The 13,746-nt window shown below is 36.6% G+C and overlaps 1 protein-coding gene and 1 long non-coding RNA gene across 3 annotated transcripts; one reads left to right on the forward strand and one right to left on the reverse strand.

Moving 5' to 3' along the window:
- The first annotated feature begins 9,684 nt into the window (after positions 1 to 9,684).
- On the forward strand, positions 9,685 to 11,061 carry LOC139813224 (putative nuclease HARBI1). Its single transcript, XM_071778594.1, has 3 exons — positions 9,685 to 9,903; positions 10,019 to 10,305; positions 10,398 to 11,061. The coding sequence occupies exons 1-3, from the start codon at positions 9,725 to 9,727 to the stop codon at positions 10,958 to 10,960; spliced, it is 1,029 nt and encodes a 342-aa protein (XP_071634695.1). The 5' UTR covers positions 9,685 to 9,724; the 3' UTR covers positions 10,961 to 11,061.
- A 10-nt stretch (positions 11,062 to 11,071) lies between these two features.
- On the reverse strand, positions 11,072 to 13,281 carry LOC139813225 (uncharacterized). 2 transcript variants are annotated; one of them, XR_011732085.1, is made up of 3 exons: positions 12,921 to 13,281; positions 12,175 to 12,781; positions 11,072 to 12,087 (listed from the first exon to the last, which is right to left on the reverse strand). It is a non-coding gene; the product is annotated as an uncharacterized lncRNA (long non-coding RNA). The 2 variants fall into 2 exon arrangements; XR_011732084.1 differs by having other exon boundaries at positions 12,900 to 13,281.
- Positions 13,282 to 13,746: the final 465 nt, after the last annotated feature.

Consider the following 13,746-nt stretch of genomic DNA (forward strand, 5'->3'; position numbering starts at 1 on the left):
AATTGAAAATAAAGAATACAAATACAGCTGGAGTAGTTCTCCATTGCTTAGAGAAACGAGAAACACAGCTTTTAAATAATGAGGCAGTTAATGCTGCACTTTTTTTAGATCCCAGACTTAAACGTTTGTTATCGTCAGAACAAAAATCAAAAACAAAGAGATATTTGAAAAAAGTCGCTGACCAAATGATTTCGTTAAAACAGGTATGTACATACATCGTTGTTATTTAATTCTGTTAAATAATGTAATTTTCTCATTAATAACATTCAATTTTTAGGATGATAGGGCACTTAACGAAATAAAGGTGAATGCTACTTGTACTGATAATATAGCAATTCCAAGCACAAGTAGTACTTCTTTATCTCTCTTAGAAGAATCAATAAGCGAAATGGAAGAAGACTCTTCTTCCAATGATGAATCTCGTGAATGAAAATAATTCTCGTGAACTCCAATCGGTGTACAATGAAATCGAAAATTACAAGGAAAAGCGTATCGGCATCGACACCGAATTAATGATCTACTGGAAGGAGAAAAAGTATGCGATACCACATATAGCAAAATTAGCTACAATTGTTCATGCGGTACCTGCCACGCAAGTTAGCGTAGAAAGTGCATTTTCAGCTCTTAAAGTGATGCTAGACGACAGACGATGCAAATTATCTGCACAAAATTTGCAAAAACTTATGTTTGTAAAATTAAATGCAGAATTTCAATATTAAATATTAATATATGTATAATATATACAAGTGTTAATAGAAATATTGTACTAATATTTCTTTTCTATTCTTTGTTTTATATATTATTTTCATCCCGTTTGTTTGCTTAAAATAAAATGTATAAGTTTTATAATTAATTTTCTTTATGTTGTCAATGAATACTAATTATTAGTAATGTTAATAACAATTGAAAATATGAATGTAACCAGAAAGAATTTTTGCCGTCGATATTGGTTATCGGTAACAAAAAAAATTTTTTGCTGTCGATTATGGTTATCGGTAACCAAAATAAAATTCAGGTCATCGATAATGGTTACTGATAACCAAAATTAATTGCCGTCATTGATAATTGTTATTCGTAACCAAAATACAATTTTAATCATTTATAATGGTTATTCGTAGTCAGAACAATTAAAAATCAACATTTTTTTACATTTCATTTTTTGAGAAATTTCTTTGAAATTTAATTATAACTTGCTTCCATTTGAATAAAAATTAATTTTTACACTCAATGACTTTTTTACAAAAAATTTTTAAAATAACTGTTATTTTCGACCTCTGTGTAAAACCATGGTTTCTCATTTTTTCTGTTATAGAAATTTTTAAAATAATAAATTCCTTTGTAACTGGCATCTTTAACTAATGAATCTTGTGTTTTGTTCCAAATTTCCTTTTTAAATTCCTGTCGGAAATCCAAAAATGGTACTTCTATATGTTCATCAGCCTCCTCTTCTGTCGCCTCCTTTGCTAAGTTGTCCGCCATCTCATTACTAATTATTCCTACGTGAGCTGGGATCCACACATAGACTATCCTTTTCTTCCTCTCTTTAATCAATCTAAAGTGTCTTTCTCTTATTTCATTTATATACCTTTTTTTGTATACACTTAGGTGATTATTACGTAATGCTTGTAATACTGCCTTGGCATCTGTCAAAACCGCTATATCTCTTGGTCTGCTATCCGCTTCATTTTCCATTATTTCTAAAGCTGCCTTGACTGCTATTGCTTCCGCGGTGAAAGTGGAACAGTTCATCGGGATGCTAATATTATATAGGCCAATTCTTGTTCTTCTATTATTACACTAGCACCTAACGATTTGCCCATCCTTTTCTTGGATCCATCTGTGTATATTACTGTGAATCCTGCTTCCATGTCATGTGTTATTTAATCTTTTAATCTTCTCCAACATCTGTTCATCCGTCACTCCTTTTTTCTTCCGACAATATCTCGTGCTTAAATCTACGTTTATTTGTTTCGTTACTGTTTTATATTTCATATCGAATATTTCAAATTTTCTTCTTGCTCCCATTCTTTTTTTACACCATTTTATTCTTTTCCAAGCTTCTCCTATTATACTTCTTTGATGTCGCGGTTGTCTGTATCTGGTGTAATCTTCATTTTGAACTAACTCTTCTATCTTTGTACATACATAAATCCTCCTCTCCATATATCCTGATCTTACTTAAAAAGTTCCTAGCTAATAATTCTGCTCTATTCCTGAGTAAAGTGACTTTTGCTTCAGCTATTATCAAATTATTTGGAGTACTGTTTCTATATCCTAACGCTGTTCAAATTCTTAAATTTTGTGTTCTTTCCATTTTAATCTTTGATTTTCCTTTTTAGGAAAATAAACAAAATTCCCATAGTCTGTAATTGATCTAATCAAGCTTTTAAGTAACATTAATGCTGTGTTCACTTCCATACCTTTAGATTTTGTTATTCAAGTTTACCATTAATGACTTCGCTTTGCTGACTTTGCCTTTTACTTCGTGTACCTGTTTTAGAAATTCTAACTTCTTATCTAACCATATTCCTAAAAACTTAGCCTCTGTTTGTGCATATATTTTCGTGTTTTGTAATTCTATATAAGTATTATCACAACCACCATGTTTAGAAAATTGTACTAATACTGTTTTCTTTGGTTCTAGTTGAAGTCCTAACTCTGTAAGTTATTCGTTAATACTATTCACAGCCTTTTCTAATTTTCGTTTATTATCATCTCTATTATGTCCCTTGATATACGCTGCTATATCATCTGCAAATTGAACCGATTCATATTCTACCTGTTCTTTGTTAGTTACATTATACGTGTATAACGCATACAATAGTGGACTAAGTACTGCCCCTTGAGGTAATCCCCTATATACTCTTCTATATTCCGATTCCTGACCATTAATAATAAATTCCGTATCCCTATAATATAGCCATTTACCTATATATTTCCTAATATTTTTTGGACAATTAAGTTTCTTTAATTGTCATTAATATATTGTATATTACGTTATCGTATGCTGATGAGACATCTAAAAAGGCCGCCAAAATATATTGATTTGTATAAATACCGTTCCTTATATCTGTAGTTAACCTGACTAGATTTTCTGCACATGACCTTCCTCTCCTAAATCCATTCTGGTCTCTCGCTAGCTTGTTGTTTCGCTCCGCCCACCAAACCATGCGCTCATTCACCATTCTTTCCATAAACTTTCCTACGCACGATGATAATGCAATTGGTCTGACTTTCTCTTTGCCTACTTTGTCTATAAACATCGTCTGGTATTTCCTCCAATCTTCCGGAAACCAATCCGTTGTCCACACTTCATTACATATTTCCAACATCACCTCCTCCATTTCTTCTGTCATGTCTTTCAGCATACTATATTCTATTCCGTCTCTTCCTGGTGCCGAATTTTTCTTAATCATTTGTAGTGCTCTTTTCAGTTCTTCTCTTGTGAACTTATCTTCCAAGCTGTCTTCCGTGTTGTTTAGTCCCTCCTGATCCATCATTTCTACTTGAACACTTGGTGGAGCTAGTTTATCAATTTCTTTTCTAATTTCTTCTTCTCTATTTTTGTTAGTCCAACTATTCTAATTTATTTTCTTTTTTACACTTTTGAAAATTCTTATTTTATTCCATACGTATGTCTGGCTCGTAAATCTATTAATTGATGCACAAAATTTATCAAAACTTTCCCTTTTCTTAGTGTTGATAATCTTCTTCGCTTTTTTTCTCTTATTGTATTCTACTAATGAGTGTAAATCCTTCTTATTTTTAAAATTCTTTAGTGCTCTTTGTCTTCTTGTCATCGCTTCATCACATTCTGCATCCCACCACATAACTTTTCTTCCTCTTGGTTTATCTCCCATTGTTTTTCTATTCTGTTGATCTTCTTTATTCTGACCTCTTTCTTTTCTTCCGTCTTCCGTGATGTTTTTAATCGTTGCTTTCATTACATTAATAAACGCAGAGTATTTTTCTTCCTTATTGGTCTTGTTTCCAAATAATGTCTCTCTATATTCTTCTATGTTTTCCTTGATTATTTTCTCCATCGTGTTCTTGTATTCTGTCCATCTTGTTTTTTTGGTAGAGAATCTATTAGTTTTCTTAAGATAACTTTTTATTTCTGTTGCCAGCCGAATTTTTATTGGATAATGATCTGAATCCCAAGTATCATTGATTTGTTCATATTCAATATCGTCACATATTCTCGACGTGGCAAAAAATAGATCTAGATTATTTGAATGTTGTGTCCTATTGCTCCCGTTCTCGTTAATGTATTTACATTTACACATATATATTCATTATCGTACATGTTTTTATATAAATCTTTTCCATGTTTGTCAATATCATAACAATTCCATAGAGTGTGATGTGCATTAAAGTCTCCTGCAATAATAGTCTCTAGATTTCTGGTCTCGAATTTATATATATCTTTTCATATCCTTTCTTTTATATCTCCTGATCTTCTATATACTGCAACTACATTAATTTTTTCTTTTGTATTAATAAGTTTTACTCCTATGATATCAAATATATTATTTATTTTTTGCCAACCATTTATAATTTCAAATTCTATATTTTCATTGTCACAGATTGCTACTCCTCCACTATTACCTCTACTCAGTTTACAATACAATTTGAATCCTGGAATATATATATTATTTTTGTTACACTTTGTTTCTGTTAATATAATTATATCGAATTCCTGTGCTTTTTTGATTATCTCATTTTTCTTGCCTTGAAATCCTCTACAGTTCCAATTAACTATTTTTATATTGAATGTGCCGATATCTGGTTAGCACTGTGAAGTGTCCGAACGAACACTTGCACGCGCTATTTGTTTCCCTTGATCTCTCAAAAAATCTCTTTTGATATTGCCGACTATCATTCTTTGTCTTCTAATTTTTTCATCTAGTTCCAATTCTTTCTTCTTTTGTAAAATATCTTGTTTGATATTATGTTTATCTCCCTGACTTCTTACTTCAATGTAGGGTTGTTGATCAGGATTAGGTTAAGGTGCGTCGTTCCCACAAATAACGAAATGTTCAATTGGATAAAGTCTCGCTATGTTTATTCATGCTCTATGTACAAAATAATTATATCCTCTATGTGAATGTGTAGATGGTCGTGTGTGTTGGTGTAGGTTATCTTTGTGAAGTGTAATATACGCATTACGGTTCTTTAAATAATTGTTTCGTAATGGATTTCTTCTTCTCGAAGAAATTCTCTAGCGGGACCACTAGGTTCCGTCCGGGAGTCCTAGGTTTGCCTATTGGGGTTGACGGAATAGGACTCAGTCGGATCTTCAGGAATCGTGGTCGTGTAGGCGTCTTGAAGAGGTGGTCGGTCTGAGTCGCCACAGAGTTCTCTGAATCAATGGGCGTCGGACACGTGGAGCTCTTGGTGGTAAATCAATGGGATGGAGCTTCCACGGTAAAAAGGTCTCTATCCTGGAGATCGGGATAGCGTCCTTCGCCTGGATCTCAGGAGCCGATACGTCTTCGGGAGCCGGAACTGTGATAGGTATGAGCTTCCAAGGTAGAAAGGTTTCTACCTTGGAGGACAAGTTCGGATCTCTCGATGTAGCCTCAGGAACAGGAGCTGGTGTAGGGCTCGGTTGGTCTGGAGTCGGTCTCGAAATGGATGGTGATCTGTTTTCCACCGATTGTAGTGTTGCTGGGTCAGTATGACCCCACTTGGCAATCGGGGTAAATCTCCACTTAGTCCTGGATTTGTTCTGTAGGAGACGTTTCCCAGGTGGTAGAGTTTCTACCTTTGTGATCACGATGCGATCCTTCGTCTTGGATACAGGAACAGGAGTCGGGTTCACAAGAGCAGGAGTCGGAGTCACGAGAGCCGGAGTACTCGGAGCAGAGGCCGTAGTAGAAGGCAGCGCCTTGGTCTCAGGAGCCGGAGTCAGGTTCGCAGGAGGCAACGTCTTGGACTCAGGAGCCGGAGTCAGGTTTGCAGGCAACGTCTTGGACTCAGGAGCCGGATAAGGAGTCGCCCGACGGGCCGGGTCGCGACGACCCCGGAAACCTTTCCGCGGCAGGATGCTGGTTGTCTCTTACTGTATTAACGCCCTGCCAAGCAGGTGTTTTACGAAGGCCCACTGTAGAGCAACACTTCGTAAAAGAGACTTATGTCAGGGGCCCCGAAAGGTAGCACGCCCTGACTGGCGTTCTCGAAGATCGCTGGAGAGGTCCCGCTGAGCTGCCCTTTAAATAAGGATCGATGTCGAACCTTACTTACGAGAGAGATACGCCGCGCAGCGGTGCGCGCCGAACTACTCTGCCGGTCGATCTCATGCCGCGCGCCGATCGATATTACGCTACTATCCGTGCTGCGCGCCGCGCGCCTCCCGTCATACTATTCGTGTAGCGTATGTACGGTCGCGCGCACGTGGCGGCAGGCGGGCAGCTGACCGCCACATTCAAGTTTCTTTTGTTCTGGTCCTTGAATCATTTCTTGTATAATTCTTCTAAATTCCCAATCCTGATTTGTATAATAAATTAATTTAGCTGCCAAACTTGTGATAATATCTCGCTCCCTATTCAGACCTTCCGGGAAATTTGAATCTTCTTCCTTCTGGCCTTGTCTTTCTTCCTCTGGAGAATTATTATTCGATTCTTCCTCTGATGTCCCATCCTTCTTCCGGTTGTTTATCCGTTTGTCTTAAGGCTATTCCTCTTTTGTCCTTTGTTATTTCTTCACTTCTATTATCGAATTGTTTATAATAATTCTCTTGTTTAGTTTTCTGAATAGTCACTTTGTCTTTATACGTATTGATTTTTCTCCGTTGTTTATCCTCCCTGTCCTCTTCATATGTAATTAACTTTCTAGATGTCTGCGGTTCTTCCCATTGTTGTGAGCGCACATCGTAGTTAAGAATAAAGAATGCACTTGGCAACATCAAGTGCCTCCGATACGAAATCCGACCCTAGCGACAAAGACCGCTGACGCGAAGATCTGCACCAGTCTCGGGAATGACCAAATATGGTCATCCCGGACATCAAGGTATCAAAAACGCTGACAACTAAGTCAGCCATACCGAGTGGATAAAGCGCCCGCTTTTCCGACGAGCGACGGGCAGTCGCCAGTCAACCATAAAACAATAACGTGCGTCGCGTATATAAAAGGTCGTAATTTCGCGAGTATCATAATTCAAATAAAAGGAATTGTATTGAAGATTAGAAGAGAAATATATTGGGCTGTAATTTTATACATCGTGACGAGTGTTTCTTCTCCGACCCGAGATTCCCGAATCCTGTGCCGACCCTGAGAGCAGCTCATGGCACCGGCACAACACCATCTTCCTTCCATCTCTTTTCTTGGCGGAGGAAGTTTTGGCCATTGTGCTGGTGCTTCATACCTATCGTATGTTTGTTCTGGTACTTTATCTTGTTCTTTTCCCGCCAATATTCTTTCTGCCTCCCTACGTGAAACATTATTATATCCCATAGCAAGGTTTATATTTTTGTTTCTCTCATATTCTCTACACATTCTCCAAGTAGATCTGTGATTGCCTCCGCAATTTCTGCATTTCGCTACTCTTGTACAGTTTCCATGTGCTAGTTCTCCACATATTATGCATCTCTCTTCACTCTTACACAGCGCTTTTATGTGGCCAAACCTAAAACACTTAAAACATTGTTTGATCGACGCAATAAACGGCCTAACTTTAATTGCAGTTCTCCGTCCAAATAAATCTAGCTTCTTACGGACTTTGTCACCCGTAAAAGTGATAATCAGATTTCCTGTGTCCTCTTCAATCAGTGTCTTTTTTTCTTTGTCCCACTTTTTCCTGTACATCCGTCCGATCTTCAAAACATCTTCGTGGTCGTCCCATTGAGTCCCATAAATCCATAATGCTATCTCCCCATCAGAGATCACACCTACGAATTTCGATCTCCTTTGGTCGATTTCTGCTGATAACCCTGTCTCTCCTGTAATATTGTTGATTGCTTCTAAACAAATATTTGCGTCATTACAGTTCTTAAATTTACAAATAGCCGTAAAGGAATATTTTAACCCTTGTAGCTATTTTCCAAATTTTAAAATGATTCTTACCTCTTTTTGTCTGTACTCTATCTTTATTTAATTTGAGTACTAATCTATATGTTATATTGGTCCCTTCGTTAAATTTAACCTGCTTCTGATTAGCCAATTCAGATGCGTCTAACTCACTGACTTTTTCCAGTGTTCCTGCACGATTCATATATTCCTCTCGTGCCGTCCTCTCCATACCTCTATTATTTTCAGCCATACCTGTGTTCTTATTAACTTTCGCGTTCAGATTCGAGTTAGCGGTACACGTGGTATTTGCGTGCTGTATATCCTCCATATCTATCTCCATCTCACTCGCCGATGTATACCTGGAATCTTCCGTGGTGATATCTCCTGATTCGTGCATTGACTCTTCCGTGCTGACGTCATCGTTACCTGATTGGCTAGTCCCCTCTTCCTTGTTGCCTATCTTCATAGTAGTCATTTCTTGTAAAATTTTGGCGCGCTTATCCTTTGCCATCTTTTTTTGTCCTGCAATCTGCCATTCTCCTTCCTTCTGTGAGAATCCCTGTGTATCTTCATCTTCTCCATCTTCATTATTTCCGTCCTCGGCTGCTCTTTTCTTTTCGTTTATTAGCTTAGCCGCTGCATTTTCCATTGCTGCTTTCTTTATAGCATTTATCGGCAGACGTTCTCTCGCTTTCTGTTTGTCCTTAATCTTTTTAAACTTATGTTTATCCTTATTCCCCCCTTCACGGGGGGAAATTATTTTTTCCCCTTTCGGTCTAGCTATCCTAAAGGTCGTGTAAACCCCTAAAGGCCCAGTTCAACAGTGGCCAGTTAGCTTAACTAGTAGTTAAGTAGTGATGCCAACCACTGAAACAAAAATCGGTGAGCTGTTTACAAGGTTAGATTTTAAGAAAATTCGGTGACAGTTTACAAGGTTAGATTTTGACAATATTGAATCGGTGAGCAGTTTACAAGGTTAGATTTTGACAATATTGAAAATATATAAATTTTGTAAATAAATGTGATTTATTTTTACTATATTTAATATTTTTATTCCATTCCAGTTCAGATTGATAGACTTGTTCAGTTCTTTGCCGTTGAAGAAATCTTGAAGTATAGCTTCTGAATCTTTGGTATCCTAGTAAAGCCACCGACTAGAACAATGCTGTGAACTTGAGCCTTGTCCATCTTCGCGTCCCTGAGCCTTCTCTACAGGTTCGAGAGTGCTTCTGAACATATCTGCGCAGAGTTCTTCGAACCTAGCCCTAGTAATGGACGTGTAGAAGTCGATACCCTCGAACAACGAGTCGATCTCAATGCTCGCTTGCGTTGACGAGCTCAACGTTCTCTTCGCCCTCTCGCAGGCGGTCCTCAAGCGTCTCAGGGCCCTCTTGTTGGGGCTCAGGTCCTTCTTGTACATCCTCTTGAATTCCTGCACAAAGTGGTTTTTTCATTATTATATTAGCAAAGGTATATATAGTTTGATTATTGTTTTTTGCTGTTAATAAAAATAGGAAATAACATTTTGAAAAGTACTGCAATATAACGTCATATTAAAATGTAAGTCAATAGTCAGTTTTAATTGTATTTTGGAGAAACAACATGAATGGATGTAAAAATTAATTTGTAACAAAAAATTTGAAAATGTATTATATTTTTTAGTATCAGCATGCAAAGACTGTGGGATTTATTATATGAGGATGACGATGAGGAAATGGAGCAAGGCGCAAGAGTTCCAAGAATTTTGCAATTACAACATAGGATAAGACTGCGCATCAATTATTTTGAGGAATTAGATGAAAATGCATTTATTGATCGTTTCCGATTATCAAAGCAGAGTGTTGCTATGTTGCTCAATAGGATTCATCACCAATTAGAACATTTTACTAGCTGGTATGTATATAAAACTATAAAATATGGTTCTATGATAAAATGCTTGAAAAGTATTTGACTTAATGATTCATTATTTTCAATAATGATATTTATTATCTTATATATATATGTATAGGAATTATGCCATTTCTCCAATGATCCAGTTACTGGTTGCACTGAGATTCTACGCAACTGGATCATTTTTTATCACGGTGGGAGATTTCTGCGGAATAAGTAAAGTTTCGGCTTATACGATTGTACATCGCGTTTCCCCAGCAATTGCAACTTTGAGTGAGGATTTCATTAGATTTCCTGCACAGCCTGACCAAATACGCCAAGCTCAAAAGGAATTTTTTGAAGTTTCTGGCTTCATTCGAGTCATAGGAGCTATAGATTGTAAGCACGTACGAGTTGAATCATATGGTAACTAAAAACATTAATATATATATATATATCGCACAATGATTCATATTTGATTAATACATTTAATTGAATTTTTGTTTTATTTGTATCAGGTGGAGAAAACGCAGAGTTATATCGAAATAGAAAGGGCTATTTTTCGATAAATGTGCAAGCTGTGGTAAATGCACGATTAGAATTTATCGACATTGTAGCGCGCTGGCCTGGAGCAACGCATGACTCCACCATATTCAATAATTCGCGAATAAAAACTTTATTTGAAGCTAGGAGATTTGGTGATGGAATTTTACTTGGAGATTCCGGTTACCCAAATCTGCCCTATCTCATGACACCTCTGAATAATCCAATCACACCTGCTGAACAATTATACAATGAAGCTCAAATTCGCACACGGTGTGTAGTAGAACGCACATTCGGCATATGGAGTCGAACATTTGCCGTACTCAACATCGGTTCTCGTTTCTTTACTGTTGAACGAACATTACCAGTAATTGTAGCGACCGCGGTGCTACATAACATCGCAAGGCAAGCTAAGCCGCCAGATCCACTGATCAATGGAATTGTGTACGATGAGATACCACAGATTCGCGATATAGATTTGCCTGGCGAAAGGAATGATGCGAGACAACATATGATAAACAATTATTTCCAGAGGTAATCATACTATACAATTGATATAGCATAAGTATATATTTTTATTTCTATTTTTGTTTAATCAAAGATATATTGTGAAATAACGTATTAATAATTTTGCAGCTTATTATAATGAACAAACGGAGACGCAGTCATATGGAAAACCTGTTTCTATTAACACAGCTCATATTTTTTATTTATTAAAAAATATATATATACACGCAATGACAAGAATAAAAAAAAATAACTTAATATACGTCATTGATCGTACAAACGTCGTTTTTATATTTCTATTAACACAGTTCCTAATTATTGTCATGAAATATATGTATATGCGTAATCAATGACAATATAAAAATAAAATAACTTAATGCATCATTAATCGCATAGCCACATCGTTTTAACGTTTCTATTGACACAGCCTACAATTATTGTCATGAAATATATGTATATGAGTAATAAATGACAATAAAAAAATAAAATACCTTAATGCATCATTAATCGCATAGCCACATCGTTTTAACGTTTCTATTAACACAGCCCATAATTATTGTCATGAAATATATGTATATGCGTAATCAATGACAATAAAAAAAATAAAATAACTTAATGCATCATTAATCGCATAGCCACATTGTTTTCTATTGACACAGCCCACAATTATTGCCATGGAATACATACTAAATTAACAAAAAACTGAACATAAGTTAATTTCTCTTGTCACCATCATGTCTTTTTTGCCCGTTTATATGTACACGTAGGTTAAAGAAGAATCTTTTCTGAAGATTCAGATGACAACATACTATCTGAATAGGAAGAAACAGGCTCTCCTCTATTCGCCTTTCTACATTTTATTTTAAGTAATTTAACTGCAAGTTGCTCTTTTTCGAGTTTTTTTTTTAGTATTTTTGTTTCAATTCGCTGCTTAGCTTCAATGTTCTTCAGCATTAACTTTGCTAGTGCTGTTTTTGTCTCCATAAGATTTAATGTTTCTTCGTTGGAACTGTTTGACTCCACTGGAACCGTTTTTGGGCGCCTATATTTACACTGGATACCTTTTCTTGCATTGGAAAGCGGAGGACTGATGATTGTTTTCAATTTTTGAGGATTATATTCCGCCCAACTGTTTAATTCTCTGCTTTTTACTAAATGCTGAAAATTGTTGTATCTCATTAAAATAGTATAAGTTTCTATATGTAAAACAACAATAAACAAAAATATTATATGATATTGACAAACCTGAAAAACACTTGTGTGATTTGGATCATCATTCTCCATATCATCATCTAGTAGATTTATTACAGTTGATGGTGTTTCTACATCATTTGATTTGGGTGTTGGTTTGTCAGAATCGAACGGATTGATCAATCCATCGATGGATGGTCCAATTATTTCATAAATGGCATCGGCCACAACATCAGTCACAATATTTGAGGATCCACCACCTAACAAATATATGTGATAAAAATAAATTCTTGCTCGTAATCAAAAGCGCCTAAATAATTGAATGTTAATTAAATTATCTGTGAGATATGTTTCTCTTTTATTTTTTGCAAACAACTTCTTGGCGTCCTTCTTAGCATTGATCCAGAAGTTTTTTATGTTTCCTAATTCGCGAGGGCGACAGTTGCTTTGCTGATTATACTCGTCTAATATCTTGAGCCAAGCCTCTTCTTTGTCTCTAACACTCACAGCATCAGTCCGCTTATTTTCTATTATCAATTTGTATTTTTTTATTAATGATATAAGTATCAGTTTTTCATCTTGAGAAAAATTTGGTGCTCTTATTCGGTTTGTTTTGATATCCATTTTTGTTATACGATGCAATATCGTAATGAGAACAAAGCTGGAAATTAATTATTTCAGTGTTCAATATATATGTTTAATATGTATATTGTCAATATTTCACTTATGTATTTTGCAAAAATGCAACTTGTCAAAATCTAACTTTGTAAACAGCTCACCGAATTTTGTTAAAATCTAACCTCGTAAACAGCTCACCGATTTTTGTTAAAATCTAACCTCGTAAACAGCTCTCACCCGAGAGCGACTGAAAAACCCTCACCGATTTTTGTTTCAGTGGTTGGCATCACTACTTAACTACTAGTTAAGCTAACTGGCCACTGTTGAACTGGGCCTAAGAAACTCCTAATTTACTCTCCGTATCCACTAAAGAACCCCGAAACTAAATAAAAACTTTCGCGGTCACTAGCTAGGTTAAAACGCGTGTGTTTGCTACGGTGGCCATCACGCAACTCTCCGGTAGCCTACACGTAAAAATCAAGGTTGTGCGCATGCGCCAATAGACGACTCTGACAGACGACTAATCTTGTAGACGGGATTTTGCGAGCGGTTACGAAATACGAGTAGCGGCGTCCGATAACTGTCTTCCGACTTGTATGTAGACCCGGCCTAAGGCTCTGGGTGTCTCTCGGCGCGAGGCGCGCATGCGCAGAGCGCGGCGGTAATATCGTCTGTCGCGCGGGAAATTCGAATGCTAGGCGCGATCCTAGACTACGTTTACAATATTGTGATAATACACATCATGAGTACAAGTTAACATGTATATGAGGAAATATATGAGCTCAGATAATGACGTTACTTAGCCAACTCATGATAATCACATGCTGACCCTGGTGGAAATAATTTCACAACAATTACCGCGAGCGCTAGTACCGCACGCTGTCGCGACGCGGCTATACCACGCGTCGCTTTCTCGTAATCAAAAATCATCACGCGCTAGTATAAGAGGCGAGCTTGTGAGAAGCCTAAATTACAATGTTCTTTGCTGCAGATCAGCTTAAGTGATAC

The sequence above is a fragment of the Temnothorax longispinosus genome, chromosome 5, assembly GCF_030848805.1.
Source record: "Temnothorax longispinosus isolate EJ_2023e chromosome 5, Tlon_JGU_v1, whole genome shotgun sequence".
Classification (NCBI taxonomy): domain Eukaryota; kingdom Metazoa; phylum Arthropoda; class Insecta; order Hymenoptera; family Formicidae; genus Temnothorax; species Temnothorax longispinosus.